Source organism: Rutilus rutilus (genome assembly GCF_951802725.1).
Source record: "Rutilus rutilus genome assembly, chromosome: 13".
Classification (NCBI taxonomy): Eukaryota; Metazoa; Chordata; class Actinopteri; order Cypriniformes; family Leuciscidae; genus Rutilus; species Rutilus rutilus.
Window position 1 is genome coordinate 18,028,491 of NC_140218.1, and position 18,953 is coordinate 18,047,443.

At 40.6% G+C, this 18,953-nt stretch overlaps 1 protein-coding gene across 9 annotated transcripts in view; it reads right to left on the reverse strand.

The window, feature by feature from the left end:
* Positions 1-781: 781 nt before the first annotated feature.
* The window catches only part of huwe1 (HECT, UBA and WWE domain containing E3 ubiquitin protein ligase 1), a 49,019-nt gene continuing 30,847 nt past the window's right edge, over positions 782-18,953 (reverse strand). For 7 of the 9 annotated variants that reach the window (XM_084428740.1, XM_084428742.1, XM_084428744.1 and 4 more), the window contains 26 exons: positions 18,825-18,914; positions 18,558-18,718; positions 18,045-18,087; positions 17,006-17,362; positions 16,577-16,787; positions 15,940-16,064; positions 15,622-15,845; positions 15,127-15,521; positions 13,582-14,251; positions 11,054-11,738; positions 10,532-10,626; positions 10,261-10,417; positions 9,918-10,050; positions 8,854-9,059; positions 8,421-8,692; positions 7,032-7,134; positions 5,492-5,641; positions 5,162-5,407; positions 4,923-5,040; positions 4,067-4,207; positions 3,642-3,929; positions 3,444-3,549; positions 3,228-3,345; positions 2,956-3,137; positions 2,052-2,242; positions 782-1,842 (listed from right to left, as the gene is read on the reverse strand). In XM_084428740.1, coding sequence (XP_084284866.1) covers positions 1,740-1,842; positions 2,052-2,242; positions 2,956-3,137; positions 3,228-3,345; positions 3,444-3,549; positions 3,642-3,929; positions 4,067-4,207; positions 4,923-5,040; positions 5,162-5,407; positions 5,492-5,641; positions 7,032-7,134; positions 8,421-8,692; positions 8,854-9,059; positions 9,918-10,050; positions 10,261-10,417; positions 10,532-10,626; positions 11,054-11,738; positions 13,582-14,251; positions 15,127-15,521; positions 15,622-15,845; positions 15,940-16,064; positions 16,577-16,787; positions 17,006-17,362; positions 18,045-18,087; positions 18,558-18,718; positions 18,825-18,914 — 5,570 coding nt within the window. In that variant the 3' untranslated portion in view covers positions 782-1,739. The remainder of the gene's footprint in view (positions 1,843-2,051; positions 2,243-2,955; positions 3,138-3,227; positions 3,346-3,443; positions 3,550-3,641; positions 3,930-4,066; positions 4,208-4,922; positions 5,041-5,161; positions 5,408-5,491; positions 5,642-7,031; positions 7,135-8,420; positions 8,693-8,853; positions 9,060-9,917; positions 10,051-10,260; positions 10,418-10,531; positions 10,627-11,053; positions 11,739-13,581; positions 14,252-15,126; positions 15,522-15,621; positions 15,846-15,939; positions 16,065-16,576; positions 16,788-17,005; positions 17,363-18,044; positions 18,088-18,557; positions 18,719-18,824; positions 18,915-18,953) is intronic. The other 2 variants (XM_084428743.1, XM_084428745.1) reach the window with 2 other exon arrangements.

Consider the following 18,953-nt stretch of genomic DNA (forward strand, 5'->3'; position numbering starts at 1 on the left):
GTCCAACCTGGAAAATCCTTTTGGTTTACACTATTTTAAGGTGTCTTTGTTATAGTGTAAATATACATTTGAGTACTGACTAACATTAATGAATGTACTCATAGGGTTAGGAATATGGTATATTAAAGGGTTTAGGGGTTAGACGTAATTATGCATAATTTACCGTTATCGCTACAGTAAGTACATGTAACAAGGACAATAAAATAGTGTTACCCCTCTTTTTACAGCAAATCACATTGCATACAGCTTTAATGAGAATTAAAGCATGTGCATGATGCAAAAGGCAGTTACTTGCAGGTGCATCATTTCCATCACTGTTAGTGCTGGAAATTAGACCTAGGTGTAAAAAAAAACAAAAAGGCTGCATAACTGAGCTGTAGGGACATTCTGATGGTTTAAATGGAATAAACAAAAGGATACATCTGAAAGACAGGCAATGATCACGGCTCCAACATCCTCTCTCACCTTTGATATCGCACTTTATCTTGAGAGATGTCAGTCTAGACAAGTGGACTCCTGCTGTGTGGGGTGAGGAGGAGAAAGCAGGCGTGATGAACTGTATCCTAACAGCATGGCCGCCCAGCATGGACATTACTGGAAGCTCCAGATGGTCTGAGACACTCACTACACTTCACACCAGCTCCCATGCAAAAAGAGTTGAAGAGGGCAAGAACAAAGGCTAAAAAGCCTGTCCTAAAACGCCAGTAAAGAAAAACCCAAAGCAATAAATGTGAGATTCATGCAGGTGATCAATAACTGGACAGAATTCCTCATACATAACTCAGGATGAAGAATAGAGCTTTTAATACTTGGACCCCACAGCATGTGTCACGTTAGTTTTCATGGACCTCCTCCATCAGTATATTTCTTAACATATAAATGATATTTGCTCCTGTTAGTGCAAATGTGTAAGGCATACATTGAAACAACTCTAGAGGACACAGTGGGCTCATTTTATGCATTTATTTATGTAGCAATTTACGTTCTGATTAGCTGCTGAGAGGCTGCATCAGCAGTTGGGTAATAACCGCACGTGTCTGAGCACACGCGGTTCAACGTCTCAGTCCTTCACTTCTTAAATCTGTGTGTTCCTCTCCAAAAATACCACAAAAGTTGCCTAAAAATGTCCCCGTTCTGAAAATCCCTGCACGTCTGCAATTTCACCAAAACCTCATTTCATGTTCTCGCCCTCCCGCCAGTATTCATGACTGCCCTTTCCCCCAAATTAAAGTTCCCATTTGCAAAGCTAGTGAGGTCACACATTAGCAACAGAGGACAATCAACTTTTTTTTTCCCCGCCAGAGGGTTACAACCATCCTCTTTACACACACAAAACAGCCCTCTCCTTATTTTAACAGCCAGAGAAGAACAAAAAAGATTAAACAATAAACTCCCAAACCTTTTGTACAGAGAAACCAAACTAAATGGAGAAAATGTCTTTTACATTAGTCCGCAGATATCCTCTGTGATCCTCTCCCGGGCTCTGTAATTTTAATAGGGAAGTGAGACACACACGTTTACCAAATACAGTTCGGTGTGTCAATGCGAGGCTCTGTGTGTAGTGGGCAATGTCAATACATCTCTATCACTCGTTTAGCCGTCCATCTGTTTGTTTTATGTGGATTAGAAGAAGGTCTTGGCCGTATGTATGATAGTGATGTGAATATGCATGTGTGTCATAAGTTAACAACATGTAAGTCTACATCTGTGTGTGTCTGTATGCAGGTTTAGGAGAGTCTTTAGGCCAGTCCAAAGCCTTCAGAACATTCCTGAATGGCCAGCAGCAGCATGTGTCTTAACTTCTCGTAGCTCTCATACGCTGGGAGGTCCAACTGGTTAAAGCTGGAAGGAGAGAGAAACAGAGGTGAAATAAAGCAAGAAGAAACAAAAAAAGCAATAAGCCACTTTTGATTGTGCAACTGCCATGCAATGTAGTAGCATACCTCATCCAATCAGTTTTTAGAGGTGCTTAATTACATGCATTGTGAAATTTCACAATGTGTTATATGAATACATTTGAATTGTTTCATGAGGCAACAATGTTCATTTACCAAGTGTGTGCAGAGGGCAGACGGTCAGTGGAGCGGTCATCTCGGTGGATCTGGAATTTCTGGATGCCATTCATTCCCTCTAGTGCAGCAAAGCCCTGCAGTGGCACTTTGGATGTGCCTGTAACAAACTGCAGGAATTTGGCCCGGTCAGCCTGGTCAAATGATCGCAATGCACGCCAGAACCACTGGATCTGTGTAGAGAAAGGAGAACAGAAAATTAAAACCAGGTAAAGAACAGCAAGGTGTCTTAAGGCCAATTAACACCGCACAGACAAACGCCAATAAACAAGTTGGCTGTTGGATTTAGAATTTTATGATATATAAACAAATATTTGACAAGATATTTTCATGTTTTATTTTGCATAAAATATTAGTATGTATCATTACATGTCTTGAAAAAGGTGGTTGTTAACAAATGGCTAAATGGGACTACGAAGGTTGTCATTAAACACCATCACGCCAAAAATGAAAACTCCTCTACTCACTAGTTCGCTTGTACATAAAAACTGAAAGAGAAGCTTAATGGTGGTGATGCTGAAGTCATGCCACTGTGGTGTAGTTAGTATATAGCCTAACTTGTTTGTATTTAAACTTCCAAATTCATTAATTGTTTGTTTCTGAAGATTTTCTTGATGAATAAAATCATAAACTTATGTTGGTCACAGATCTTATTCCTTTTTTTTTTTGAGAACCACCGTGATGCTAACTTGCTAACTTCCGGGTTGGCCTACAAAAATATGTCATCCCTGCAGCGCTCTTTTGGACACAACCTTTTTTGCTTCAGGAGGTGGTGAAAATTATGACACTTTGTCATAGTTCATGAAACGCTTCACAAAGCTATGCAGTGTTGAAGACAGTAAAAAATAATGAAAATATTATTTCATGTCCTATGAGGTGTACATACCTGAATAGAACTGGACTGATATTTGTGGTATTCTGTATTGGCTTTGAGGTCGTCAATGTCGATGGTGGGCAGGCCGGAGATGAGCAGCTCCAGCTCTTGCTCAGTGAAGATGGAGATCAGTCTCTTGGGGATGATCTCATAGAAGCCCTCCAAGAAGGCGGCCAGCTGTTTACGGATCGCACCTAAGAAACAAAGATGTTTCAGCTTTCTGATAGACTTTTGAACCTCCCCCTTCCTCACAAGCAATGACATTTATTGAAGTGTATGCACACCTGTCATCTTCATCTGGCAGACCAGATGCACATATTCCTTCTTATTCTCTTCTGTGACAATGATGTTGGCACCATTGGCCTTCAAATCTCTCACTTCACACACGCCAAACTCTTGGACCTGTGAACATATGAGGAAGTGATTATCATGCCTAACCCTAACCCTACCAAAACTATCTTAACTAAATCAAATATTTAAGTGCAAAATGCAGCCCATACCTCTGTGCTGAATGTCAGCTCGTAGCCCAGAGTGGACACATCATTCTCCAACAAGTAGACCAGACCCTGGAAGAAGGGATAGTCTTCGCTTTCCATGTCTGTATACCTATGACACAAAAAATCCAGCTTATTCTACATACATTGTAGAGATAAAAACAATCTAAAATCACAATAAATGAGGATAATCCTTTCTGTTACCTGACACTCTTGCCCAGGATGTGCTTGTAGAAGCTGCGTGTGAAGTAACACTCTAATAGTCTGTTGTCATAGACTGCTTTGGCCACCACACGTCCCACAAACTTAAAGTAGCTGAGATGGTTGGGGTTGCAGTGGGAGGAAGGATTGATGGTGTAGGTGACACGGTCACCGGGTGAGGTGCGGAACAGGGCATACATGGGGTTGAACATCTCTCTGGAGATGATCATGTACCACTCCCTTAACAGCCCACCTGCATCCTGACCCTCCTCTCCTTCAAACACTATATACCTGTAGAGAAAGAGACCATGTGAATAATAAGAAAAAGAGAACAAACAACTGCCCTGCTCTTGCAGTTATCTGGAAAAAAAAAGAAAAAAAAAAGATCAGTGAGAGAGTGTCAAAGTGAGAAAGCATGAGAGATTTACAGTCTGTTCTTCATGTCCTCTGGGCTCTTGCGGTGCAGCTCTCTGTAAGAATCTTCAAAGACGTGGTCTCTTCTCACATGGACGGCCATATCTTCTTTCCTCAGCCCCTCATCCAGACGCTCCAACTCCTGGCGGAAATACCTAAGAGACACACTTATTAGATAAAGACTGCAAACAGAAAATTAACAATAAGAGAAATATCCATAGATGTCAGCTTTAGACTAAAATGCCAGTAGAGAAGGGAGAAAAAAATACAATTTAATTTCAAAAAAAAAAAAAAACGTACTAATTATATTGTGTTTAGTCAGTACTGAAAAATTTAACAGTAAAGCGCATTTTTCCACAAGTTCTCATTACTACACAGAAAAAAAAAACTCAAGTAAAACATCTGGATTCATTCTCCATAATGATTTTTAATAGACTTCCATTATTAGCATTACAGTGAAAATCAAGGTAATATGAAAGTTATCACAATGATGTATTATTTTTTTTTAATTACAGTAATAAGAGGGGCCTTTGCATTTTTTCTTTTAATTTTTTGTCATAATGTCAGTATAATTATATAAAATTTTAAATAATGTTAAATAAAAAAAAGAAAAAATAAATGGCAAAAAGAAGTGTGATGTCCACTCGCTGAACTGACAGCTCCAAAACAACTATTGAAAGCCCAATGTTTCGACCGTCAGGTCTTTATCAGGCACATATCAGGCCAATTAAAAGAAATTCAAAATCTAATTTCGCATTGTTTTTTATTTTAGTATGAAATATGACCCAGGAAAATGTTCTTAATTGTCATGAAAATAATGTCAGCATTTCTTAATATAAAAAAGTATAAAAGGCAGAAAAAGTATCTTACTTCCGCTTGACATCAAAGTCCAAGATGCGGATGTAGTCAACCAAGACGGCAAATGGCCCATCTGCCAGGTGAGTGGTGGACTGACGCAGGATCTGATTCAGCACTGTACGGTGGGTCTCTGTTAATGGCAGAGAGAGAGTTCATATCAAGGACAGCTTTCATCAGCATTCATCACGTACGCCTCTACACTGTGAACTTTCATTAGGGACCACGAGACAGCTTGTGTTTGATTGACTAACCTGCAAAACGCAGGAACTTCTGTGTGTCTGGAGGCAGGTTGGAGGAGATGTGCATAGAGGATGGCTCCCTGGAAAAGAAGGGGTCCAGAGAGGAGGGGGTGGCAGGGGTGAGAGGGGCAGGGGATAGTGGGGGTGGCTCGTCCTTGATGTGTGACAGCTGGCTCTCCCGAGTATCTCGAACCGGAGGTTTGCTTTCCCGCTCGGTGGCATGCACCAGGAAAAAGGCCTCCACTGCAGGCTGCAGCACTACGGAGGTACAAAGAGATTTGTTAAATTAAGTTATTTATTTTCAAAAAAAAAAAAAAAAAAAAAAAAAGATGAATAAAATACCTAAAACTGCATGTTGGTCATGAGACTCTTCAAGTTCTTTCAGGCACTCCCCCAGCATGTCCCATAGCTCGTCTAACAACAGCTGCTCACTCAACAACGGCAGGTCAGGCAAACGTTCCTCCTGTTCCTGCTGGCTGCTGCTCTCTTCACCTACTCGCACACATAAACCATATTGTAACATGCATTGTATATAAACCAGTTATTTCAGACACTGATTTTTCTCAAGTTGCATCAATGCAGCAACCAGGCATATGAGCCCCGGATAATGTGTTTGTAGATAACATTGTTTGTAGAATAATTATGCATTCCAATCCTGTTCTAAAATGGCCTAAAAGAGTAATCTAATACTATATTAATGCATTCACCTACTTTATGATGCTTATATTGCAAAGCCATCATCATGCAAGTATATGACTGTACATCAAATTATATTACATTTGAAGTTTACTTAAATCTTAATATGGAAAAGGCAATAGGACATTTAGCTTTGACTAAAATTATTCACACAGTTCAAAAGATTGGGGTCATCAGGTTTTTAAAAATGATTTTTTAAAGAAGTCTCTTATGCTAACCAATGCAAACCAGCAACACAAATATTGACCCTAAACTTTTGAACAGTAGTGTATTAGTGTTGTTTTATTATAATATTTTGTTTAAAACACAATTATCCATATTCCAATAATAACTGGCAGACTCCTTGCTAGGGTTGATCATCTTGGAATTTTAGCAATTTCGATTCCACTTATCAATACCCAGTTTCAAATCCAATGAGGTAAAAATTCAAAATCTTTAGATATCAAACAGTTACATTGTTGCAGCTCGATACCATGCACCATAATCAGCAGCCTAAAAAACACTTAAAAACAAGCCTAACTAATATAAATGTCAAACATTAATGACAAGTAAACAGTCAGTAATAAAATTAGCAATAGCACAAATAAACAACTGAAAGTTCAGGTAAAGAAATTTAAATCAAATGCAATAAATTGTAAAATAACTGCATGGTTTTCTTTTTATAAATAACATATAGATTAATCCTTAAAGTAACAAAAGTTATTCAGCGAGTGATTCTTTTCTTTTGTTGTTTGACAGACAGCAACAGGAATATAAGGCTGCTGTCACTTTAAAAGCGAATGCATAGATCTAATATACTGATACACATGCGTTTTCTTTTTCTACAGTTTATGTTCTCTTAAGACAAAACTGCCTGTTTATGAGGATATTGTGACAATTTGGTGTGCATTTGTCTGTTCAAACCCAAGATGATGTGAAAGAACTCAACTCAGTATTCACACATTATATGAGAGGTGCACACAAGAATTGATAAGCGGAATCGAAATGCACACGTCTTATTGAATCCAAGTTTCTTGGAAAATAGGAACCTGTTCTAAAAATGGACCATTTTAGTACCATTATAGACACTATAAATTATAGCAGTCTCATATGAGGACAAAGTAGTTCAGCGATTCATATGCTATAATTCCATGCACTGATGTTTCTATTATCGTCATTTCACAGCTATTGTTTTACAGGGCCTTACCTAAGGTTGCCTGGTCCTGTTCTAGGGGTGAAGGCTGATCCACATCCATGGGCGAATCATCTCTTTGAGCTGCTGGGGGCTCGGCAACAGAGTGCACCTCCGACTGAACCAGGGGAACCAAGGAATAGGATGAGATTCAATACAATTCCCCCGACAGAGGAGAAGAGACAAATAGTGTGTATTATGTAGGAAAAAAGATAAAATGGGGGTAAGCTCAGACCGAAACCAGAAGCAGTGATAGAGACTGAGTATCATGCATCAAAACATTCAGAGACATTGGCAGGAAAAAGGGGGTTGGGATGGAGCTTTAGCAAAGCAGCACTGACAACAAGCCAAAAATCAAACCACACACAAAAAGACAAAGCTACAGACGGGAGAGAATCAAAAAGCTGGATGCAACATTCAAATATCTCAAATAATGCACCATACAGGCTTTGTGTTTTAAATGCAGCACAATGCAGTGGAAGGCAGAGCAGTAGAGAGGTGAAACAGAGAGCTGGGGTTTAGAAAAGAGTCACTGGTAGGTCTTATGACAGAATTACTTGGTTTGTCACTGGAAAACAATTGTGGGCTCAGCTGAAGTTTTGTAACTTTTAAAATAGTAACTAGGTATTTGATAAACAGAGCATTGAGGTGCTTTTAGAAGATTTATAGTTTTCATATGAACTACAAGCAAAAGGTTTACTAGTTTCATTATATTTAATGAGTACTGAGGGCTTGGTGATATAATTCATATTTGTGATGATTTTGTTGGTGATATAAAATTAAGCATTCTGAGCATCACAGTAATTTTAATTGGCCTTTTTTTGAGTATGAAAACTTGAGAAAAAATAAAGATTATAATAGGCTCTCAGGTTTTCATGGAAAGTTCAAAAGTATGGATTTGGAAATTCATGCAGATTATTCAGACTTCTCAATTCTATTTCAAAGAATTTGTTAAAAAAAATTTTATATATATTGCTGTCTATATATCATTTGTTAAATTGGTGCATTTAAATATAATTAATATTTATTAATTCATATATTATATAATATCATAAATTATATATATTTTTGTTCATTTAGTAAAAAACACTATTTTAATACTTTATCCCAGATGTAATGAACTTAGTAAAAATAGAGAAGACACATTGAATAGTTAAATGGGTGAGAAAAATCAAGATTTGTAGCTGTACCCTGTGTGTAATGCAGTGTTACATCTAAATAAATAGAAAATATTACTACTATTATTATTATTATTATTATTATTATTATTAAGTCAGTGGTGTCCTGGGCTGTCAGATATCATCACTACGAAATACACAGGGTATTATGAACATCATGGGTGTGTGTGTGATGGTGAGTACAGTCAGTAGCAGTCTGCCTGCTGTCAGTGCGGCCCATGCTAACCGTGGCTGCGCTGGCCGTGCCAGCGGGGGGGTTGTTGGTTGCAGAGGTACTGGGGGCAGACGATCCAGCCACAGCCACAGCAGCGGATGCAGCAGCAGCAGCAGCAGCAACAGCAGCAGCGGAAGAGGATGCAGATGAAGAGGGTGGGGGGGCCTGCTGTAGACGGCGGGCCCTCTGCCCCTCTCTCACCATCTGAATGATGGCGTCCGCTTCAGCCTCTAGCTGACGGACCGCAGCCTGGATACTGCTGGCCGAGCCCAGACTCGTGGAACCTGGAAACAAATGGAGAATGAATCTAGATAGACCCTTGAACATTAAATAAGCTGTCTAGAGCTCAATGGGAGAGAGGAGTCAATTGAAAGCTTCAATGTGAAGCGTGGAAACGTTCTTAAAGGATTAGAGGATGCCTCTGTGTTAAAAGAGAGTGACTTACTCAGTCTTCCTCCTGTCTGCTTAGCTTTCTTGTTAGCACGCCGTGTATCTTCTCTAAGCTGAATAATGACTTGCAGAACACGCAGGAAAAACTTCTGTGTGGAGGTCTTGGAAGTGAGCGAGCTCATGCAGGGCAGCTGCAGCTCACGGCCACCTAACGTGCGCTTCTGAGCAGCCACAATCACCACACTCTCTGACCCATCAAACCTGTAATCCATTCAGAGCCAAGTAAAAGGACAAGTATGGTTATTTTTGTGAACCCCATTCAGCAGAATCTTTTATTTTAAATAAATTATTTCAAATGTGATTTGAACCTCCAAGTTTTCTACAACCAGCTTAAATCCAAAGGTACATTACCGTGCCAAAAGTTTGGGGTCAGTAAGATTTTTTTTTTGAAAGAAATTAATACTTTGATTCAGCACGGATACATTAAATTGATCAAAAGTGATAGAAAATGTAAACATTTATAATTTTACACACAAACAAAAAAATTCAAATAAATGCTGTTCTTTTGAATATTCTATTAAATCAAAGAATCCAAAAAAAAAAAAAAAAAAAAAAAAAAGTAGCATGGTTTCCACAAAAATAAGATTTTTCAATAAAAATAAGAAGTATTTCTTGAGCACCCAAACAACATATTAGATTGACTTCTGATCATGATTACTTGATTAAATTCAAGTAGTGTAAATTTTTTTTAATAATAATAATAATAATTAAAGTTTGGGCTTGTTCACAATCATGTCAATTTTGTAATGATATCTCAAAGCAAACAATAGTTAGGGTATTTGGAAACATGGTGGCCTTTTATTCAAAAGTCCAAAAATCTCTCCATACAAGTGATCTGAGTGTTACACTGAACATAAGAACTACTTAAATGCTATTTCAGCTGTGTGCTCCTATTCAATGGTGCGCAGTAAATCAAGACCAGTCAATCTGATCGATCAATCCAATCGAAGCGCGCAAGCAATTCAATGCAGCCTTGGTGAGCATAAGAGACCTTTTTCAAAAAAATCTAACCAACCTCAAACATTTGAATGGTAGTGTAGGTAGAAACTTTATCGTCACCTGCTGGTCATCTTGCCCTTGAGGCGTGTGGTGATGGATGGGTCATCATGAGAAGCTTCAGGAGACTGAGCATCAGCACGAGCTCTTCTCTGCTGCTCCAGGTTATACTCCCTCAACTCTGCCAGTAAAGTGCCTGAAAAAAAAAAAAAGACCACACAGCGATTCAGTTCTGCAAATGAAAACTAAGCTGCAAAACAGGCTATTCATGGTGGTAATGACAATTCATGAGCACAATAGCACATGCCTGGACAGCTTAACCAGCCCTAACAAGTGACCACACAGAAATCTTGAAAGTATAGTACCGAAAAAAGGTGGCAAAAAATCCTGATGATGAGATACTGACCGATTTGTTTGCAGAGAGTGTATCCGAGGTGACGTGCCCCACTGAGCAGAAGTTTGAGTACAGTGTCTCGGGTTAGTCCATCCCCTCTTGACAGCTGCAGCAGGATGTTGGCTGCATCCTCTAGACCTTCCTCTGAACACGAGTGGGATGTCAGCACCTGGACACAAACCACAGGGGGTAACTAATCAGACTGCTGAGCTAGGTCAAAAGAGCCAAGGGTTAGGAGAACCAGACATGAGGCGACATATGTGCATGCACTATCATTAAATACCTCCACAGAGAGCTGCAGTTGTTTCTCCGTTAGTCCAGTAGAGGCAAGTTTGGTTTCAATGTCCGTGCTGCTCACTGCCACCTTCTGTTTTCCAGCTAAAATAGTGAGATACGGTGAAATACTGTACTGCCAGAGGCCTTAACAATTGACTGGTCAATCGCAGCATTATACAAAATTATTTGATTTCAGAATGACCTTTAAAAAATTTATAGAAGTGTATATATATGGATATCTTCCATATAAATTTGTGGTCTTTTTTAGTTATTGCTAATATTGAACAAATGTTTACCAGAATGGCAGTGGTGCATAAATACTGTTGTAATGAGGTCACAAGTGTGTGTTTATAGAGTATTTTACAACGGTTTTGAACGTGGCTCAGACAATCATAACCAAGGTCCGGAACCATCCGTTTTGTAATAATGATTTAAACTTAGTGGAGACTGTAATTAAGAATAACACAAAACAGCTGGTATTAATCCATGTTTTTAATCTATTATGTTTCAAACGCTCAGTCAGACTCACCAGCAATATTCCCGGAGGTTGTGGTGCTGCCTGCAACAACAGATACCATAGTTGCTGGTTGAGAGGGCATCAGGCCTATTGAACCCTGCGTGGTGCCCACACCTGCCACCGATGAGATGGTCCCTGCCCCTGCTGTGGTTTGAGTGGCAGGTGCAGAGGGTGTGGCAGTTGGGGCCTGAGGCACTGGGTGGCTGGCTGGAACCTCCGTGGCCTTGTTGTCAGGTAGAGCGATGGAAATCAGAGAGAGCAGGCGGAGGAGTTTCTCAGTGAGGAGAGAACTGCGGCGGATCACTGGGTGGGACAGCATGTTCATCAGCTGGCCCAGCGGAGACGCCTCAAGGCTGAACAACGCACCCTCTGTCTCACCAGCACCCCCTAGAGGCACAGTCTTCATGGAGGCCTTGCCCTTTCGGCTCACATTCATGTTGTCCAGCTTGACCAGGAGATCCCAGAAGTCAGTGGAGATGCCAAGGGACTGTGGTGTAACTGAGCAGGAGCTCAGGGAATTGTGAGTAGAAGTGGGATTGCTCGGAATAGCTGAGGAGTTACTCTGACTGGTGCCACCCGACCGGCAGCTTGCACTCGCGGTCGGTGTTAAACCAGCACAAAGACGAGTGTCCAAATCAGATGAAGAGGCTGACAGGGGATCTTTACAGCGTTGCTGAGTGAAGTGACTGGGAAATACCTACAAGAAATATAAGAGAGATACAAAGACTTAAAAAAATAAAGCTGGGCTTGACGGTGCGAGCGTTTCACTTGCATTATGCAATAGCAATAGATCTTTACAAACTGTAAAATGCATTCAGGAGCATGCATGTCAAAAAGTGTGATTATTAAACTTGATTTTAAGTTATTTAATGAAATATGAGTGCTGCACATAGTGGCATTGTTGCACGTTCTACAAGCTTGTGGTTTCAGAGCAGTTCCCAATCAATGAATACAGTGCATTTATGCCAATAGATTGCTCATAATCTACTGTTGATGACAATGTTTACATTTTAATATGTTGTAGATGGTTTAAAGAATGCATTTGTAAATAATATATAGTATAAATATGCATATATCTTTTTGAACGAGCAGGCAGCAATAGTAAAGCATAAACATTTTAAAATAAGAGTACCGGTATTTTAGCTTGTTTATAATTAAACATCCTACATTATGAATACAATTTTTTTTCCTGTTTTTTATTTTTTGTTATTTTGGTTACACAAAAGGTATCTGGCATTTAGTTCAACACATACTCTTCCCATTCACAGGAAGGAAAGACTAAGAACCTTAATTAACACATTCAATTATATAGATATTACTTTTATCAGCACAATAATCTTTTTTATACAGTTGTTTTCTTGTATCCCTTTAATAAGGAAAATCACATTATTTGATATTTTTAATGTGCTCCTTAAAGGGGTCATATAATGGTACATGCACTTTTACAAGTTGATTGTACTGAAATGTGTGTTGGCAGTGCCTGTACACAACCATCATAAAATATGATGGTTGTTATATGTTTATATGTTATATGCTTCTTATATGTTTCCCCTCCCATCTCAAATCAAGCCCCTCCCACGATTGTTGATTGACAGCAGCGTTTCAACACAGACCCGCCCTCGCTCGCGAGTGAGCTGTCAATCATAGTCCGCGCGGACATTGTTGATACGCTGCCTGAAGCACTGTCTATGAGCAGAATGGCATCTAAGCGATTGTGGTGTTCTGTTCTTGGGTGTAATAAGGAACACAGCAGTCATTTTGATGTTCCTAAATCCGAACCGCTGAAGACGCAGTGGCTGAGTTTGTTTTCGAAGGGAATATTCCCCACGATCAACGTCAATGCTTTCATGTTTGCGCAAATCATTTCACACACCAGACTGCTTTATAAACGAGGGTCAGTATAAAGCTAGTTTTGCTAAGAAGCTGCTCCTGAAAAAAGGATCGGTACCAACTATTCGTGTTCCTGCTGCACCTCCAGAAGAAGTGAGTGTAACGTTTTATTAACCTTTATATTAATATTTATATGAATCTTTGCAAATCGCTTGCCGCACGCTTCACAATGAATGCATCTAAGGTTTACACTCAGGGTACATTACGGCATGTTTTCTATGTACGACGTTCTCAATATAATTCATAATCCCACGTTTATAATGAACAACACGTTATGGTTATTGTGTTTTGGTTATTGTGTTACAAACGGTGTACGCACAGAACAGAGGGGCGGGGTGAGCAAAGCTCATTATCATTTAAAGACATATGCACTTAAACGGCGTGCTGAAAACAGAGCTGTTTTTGACCAGGTAAAATGAGTGTTTTCTTACAATACTAATGAGAATTTTTAATTAAAGTATATTACAAACTTTTAATTTAGACCCTAAAGAATCATATTAGCTTGTACAAAAATGGCATTATATGACCCCTTTAACAGAGGAACACATGTGCTCCTTGGGAAAAAAAGCTAAGTGTCAAGACCTGTAATGCAGTGACAAATGATTTCACTAAACAGCAAAACACCCTGTTAGCTAAAGGTTCTCTCTTACCTTGGCTAGTTGGATGAGGGTATCCAGTACATGTCGACAGACAACCGGTGCAGCCTGTGGGTGAATGTGAACAGTTGATCCACCTCCTCCACTTGCACATGCCACTCCCGTTCCTGCCACTCCACCTCCGAGCCCTCCCGAGCTCATGCTCCCTCCTGTTGAATGTCTCTCCGTGTGTTTCCTCCCTGACACCCGCTGGATCTGAAATATATTGGTCCTGCATCCCAGAGCTGCATCCATTGATACAGAGAGCCAGGAGAGCTGACTAGAACTACGCGACTCCACTCTGTTCAACAGCTCCAGAGAGGAAGATGATGAGCAGGACGATGACGAAGAGGCTACAGCCGTCTGCGAGGATGAAGAGGAACCCTTTCCTCCACTGGAAGAGCCCTGGCTTAGTGAGCGCTTGCCACGGGACTCCTCCAGGCGTGTGCTCTCCAGGCACAGCTCGCTCTCACTGCTGCGCTGCAGGATAGATAGAAGGCTGCGGATGACCCAGCCACGTGTCTGAGAATGGTAGCACAAGTTACGCAGCACTCGGTGGAGGCGGCTGGTATTTAGCTTGGGCTCATCCACGAACAGCAGCACTAGAAGGCAGGACAAGGCCTCGTGGTCCAACAAGAGACGCCCCCGCAGGCGCAGGAGAGAATCAACATTAGAACTAGAGGGCCTAGATAAAAAAAAAAAAAAGATGAATTAGAAATATTAAAATGTAACTGCCCACAAACAAATACTGCTTCCATCAGGGCTCCACAGTGTGAGAATTTCACTCGCATTTGTGAATTAAAAAAATTGATGTGTGCAAACTGTAAAATGTATTTAGGAGCAAGTGTGCAAATAAAAAGTCCCCACAGGTCCTATATATATATAAATATATATAAATATATATATATATATATATAAATAAAAGAAATGTAAGGTTCTAAAAAAAAAAAATTGTGGATGGGAAATAGGCATTTGACGGTATCAAATTTTCATGTTGTGATAATTTCTGAAGCTTCTATCACGGTTAAAGGTATTATCATGATATTGAAATAAGTTGCAAAAAAATAAAAATAAAGTGTTGTCATACTACAACAGGTAACTAAAAGAACTGAACATTTAAATTCGAAGCATTTCCAAATAAGAGTCCTGCATTATGCATAAAGTTTTTTCCTGGTTATTACTGGTATTTTGGTTATACAAACTGTATCTGGCATTTTATTCAAAGTAAACGCTTGCATCTTTTGTCTGGCCTGCTCTGTCACAGGAAAGAAAGACTAAGAACATTAACATATATTACTTAATATATAGATTTCTCTAGTATCGCAATCAGACTGTGTATTACGGTTTAAAGTATCAAAGTACATAATTAAATACAGTTTGAAGCAGAAATATTTAAAAAACCTACTTTTTGTATTCTAACAGTAAATCAATCTGCTTGTAAATATCTCCTTGTATGCATTTTATTTGATACATTTCCAGAGCATCCCTAAATTTTTCAACTTAGTAGCACATATGCTCCTTGAAAAGTAAGCATCAGGCCCTGTCCATCGTCACACTCACCGGCTGTGGTTGGCACTCCCTCCCATTTGAAATGTCCCTCCTCTTTGCACAGCCAGCCGGGTGTATTGTACTCCACGGTTGCCACCGAGACGGCTTGTGAAAGCGGGTGAGCGTAGGATGGCAGACAGTGCTGAGGAGGAACTGTGACCGAATAACCGCTCATGCATCAGTTGTCTCTGCCTGGCCTCTTGTTCCCTGCGCAGTGCTGCAGCTTCCGCTGCAATATCTGGGGGCATTACTGCCAGCACGCTGTCCTCCATGTCCTCCAGAACGGATCGCCGCAACTCAGAGGGCAGTGTCTGGATGAATGTGACAGGGTCCAGAGGTTGATCACCCTGTGTGGGTTGCTGGGATAACTCTCGACGTTGCTGTTCCGCCCGTTGCTGAGCCAAGACCTGACAAAAAAAGAAAACATTCGTCACACATCACATGTTTGGAGATCTTTTTTTGTTCAGACAAGTTATTTAAAGTATTTTCACAATCGTTCACTCATACCTCTTCCTGAATTGCAGGTGGAAGAGCAGCTAGGAATTCTGGGCTGACCTCTGTCACCCCTGGCCCTCCACTCAACACAGTGTTAGCCGAGGGTGTCAGTGTGGAAGTGACAGGAGGCCGAGAAGGAGGTCTGATTCCCAGTTGGTTCTGCAGCACCTCTCGACGGATGTCTTCAGGCAGTGCAGCCAAGAAAGATGGGTCCACTCCTTCTGGCAGACTGATGCCTGCAATGAAGTAAAAAAAAAAAAAAAAAAAAAAGGTGAAACAAAGTTGAGGTATGGCTCTATATCTGTCATCAATCTGTGCTGAAACACCGACCTGCCAGAGGGTCGTCATCCTCATTGCTGGTGGATGGGAGGGGCTCCTCCTGGATGGCTTGTGATTGGCTATCAGCACTGTCACTTCGAGGCATGGTCTCACCAGGAGACGAAACAGAAGTTGAGCTGAAATAAAGATAATAAAATGGTAAGAATTCAACAGTCATATTTCTTTCACTATTCTATTAAAAAAATAATGTGAATTAAAGAAAAAAATAGATAAAAGAATGGAAGAAAGCTAGCTCCTAACAAGTGACTGGCCTACAATTTAACCAATATTTAAGGTTTGATAAAAGATCTGTCAATTATGTAAGCTCCAATGTCTAAAATCTTGCCAACAGATGTGTACCATTTGAAAATATTTTGTGAATTTTGACCAAATTGTGTGTAAACTTATTTGCCACCGGAAAAAAATTAACACATTATACCAGCTACTCAGTTACAGATTAAAAATGTTTTATGAAAATAATAACAATAACACAGTAATACATATATTAGTATTACAGTTTTTATAAATATATAATACATATCATGAGTAATAAAGATAACAAATAGACTTTAAAAATAAAAATAAAGGATGTAATAAAAGCTGAACACTACTCTATTTATCTAGGAAGTACTTTGGTTCAAATCCTTACCCTGTTTCTGCATCTGTTTGCCTGTCTGTGAGGCCACTTTCACCACTTCCTGACAGTTCCTGAGACATGTGATTGGGTGGAGCGGAGCTGGCAGCCGGCTCTTCCTGCGTTCCTGAGGCGGGACTGCTCGTATCCATGGGTGAACCCTCAAGCTGAGACACACCCACTGGCACAGGCTCTGAACTTTCAGCTATATCTGGACTGAGAGAAGCTGAGACAAAGACAGCAGGGAAAACAAACCTCATGTTTGCATCTGGTAGACAATTCAACAAATGCAATGTAAAAATGGGGAACTGTACATGCAGTAGAATGCATGTAGAATGCAGTGGGATTATACAACAATTTTGGTTCGGCCTCTTTAAAACTTTTGTTACTCCAATGAACCACAGTGAGTAAAATCTAATTTTACAGGATTCAAAGTTAATCTACCTTCCCTGACTGCATCCAATGCTCCTCCTCCTCCTCTCTCACCAATAGTGGGTGCAGGCGACATTTCCATCTGAGATGCTTCTGCCTCACAATTCGCCCTATCAGGTGCAGAGAGCTGAGGAAGCCCCACCCCCGCCAAGGCTCCATGAGAGTCAGGATTGGAGTCAGCTAGCAGCAGCTCTGTGATTGGCTGGTGCACCTGCTGACTGATGGCTGTTTCCAGAGACACGAGGGCTTGCTCGTGGGGGGCAGGGGTGGTTGGGGTGACTTCTCCTGATGGGGGCGCAGTGAGGAAACCCTCTGAGGTGCAAGGAGGGTCCAGACAGGAGGACACCCCACTCTGGGCCTGTTCTCCTTCTGACCAGATAATAGAATGAAGAGACAAAATGAGAATCAATTCAATTAGATAAACATGATAAATGACATTGTAGCGCAGTCGTAGAAGTTAATGCAAAGCCCGGACGTGTAATTGAGGGTCTGCAGTGAGGAAGGCAGTAAATTGTATAGTTATCTCCTTCGAGGGCCACACTATACTGATCCCCAACAACACAACTTACTACCTCACCACAACACAGCCAGTGTGGTCTCATACAAATAGAGATGATAATTGCATTCAAACATATTACAGCCACAGGCAAAGAATGAACAAATAATGTGTTCAAAGATGTGTTCATGATGCAAACCTATAAATAATTGAGCAGTTGCCTAGAAACAATTGTTTGATTGAGCAATTGATTGTTGCCTAGCAGCAGTTACCGCAGCGATGAAGGTAGGCAGGAAGATCATCCAGTTGTCGAAGCGGTTACCGTGGGAAAGACAGTAGACTGTATAGTTATCTCCCAGATCTGGTGTGATCCTAAAACTATACAAACTACTACCTCAACCCACAGCCCACATAAAAACTCATCCAGAACCCTGGATCTTCACATTTTCACATTCCAGAAACAAAAAAGTTTGACTTCCATTTGTGCTCAAAGAAACAGCAATTGCACAAAAAACACTTTTATATATAAAACCTGCAACCATGCAATGTTTTTACCTGCAGCATTCTCTGCTCCATTGACTGTTCCAATTCCAGAGCCCTGCGGAAAATAAAAGCAACAATTAATCCACCCTTATGGTGAAATTGACATTAAATTAGGGATGTAACCTGTGCCCTGCCTGACACCCATGGCCATGCCATAAATTAATACTGATTGAATTCAGTTAGTAATGAATGGTATGACAGAATAAAAAAATGTAAGAAAAATCAAGTGCTGCTTTGTTTACGGTTTGTATTTCTGCAATCCTAATTTCGTTTTACTTTTTGAAGTGACGAATATCGACTAAGGATACCGGTTGATATAAACAGTTATTTCCAAATACACAGGCAGAGGGCACACATGCTAGTTAGCAGTCGCTTGTAGTTTGGGGTGTTCAAGCGCAGTTTTTAGGCCCAGACGCAGCCGAGGTGAGGCGTCAACACAGTCAGCTTTTGTCTTCGCTATTTCTTTGATGTCGGCTTGGTGTCACAGTCTTTATGCTTCACACTCGTTTAGCTTTTTTTTTTTACCTGTAGGCTTTGCTCCCGGGTCTCCTCTCCAGCTGCAGAACTCTCATTCTGCTTGGCCGTCTCCTCTTCCTCTGCCAACTGTCTCCTCCTTTTCTCCCTGCGTTCCTCCAGCTCCTCATCACGCAAGCTCTCCAGGTGCTGCAGTATGGGGACCTTCACCACTGAGACACCAAGCACAAGACCATTTGACATCCGCTCAGTTATTTCTTCCTGCAGGACATGCTAAACAACAGATGCTAGGATATATTCATTTTGAGACTGTCTCACCTGCCACACAGTCATGCATGCTCTCGGCATCCAGGACTTTACACTCATCAGTCCATCTGGTTAAGGCGGTCGGTATACTTGAAAGGGTGCCTACAGAACACAAGGGTTTAGCAGGTGCATCTGTACCAA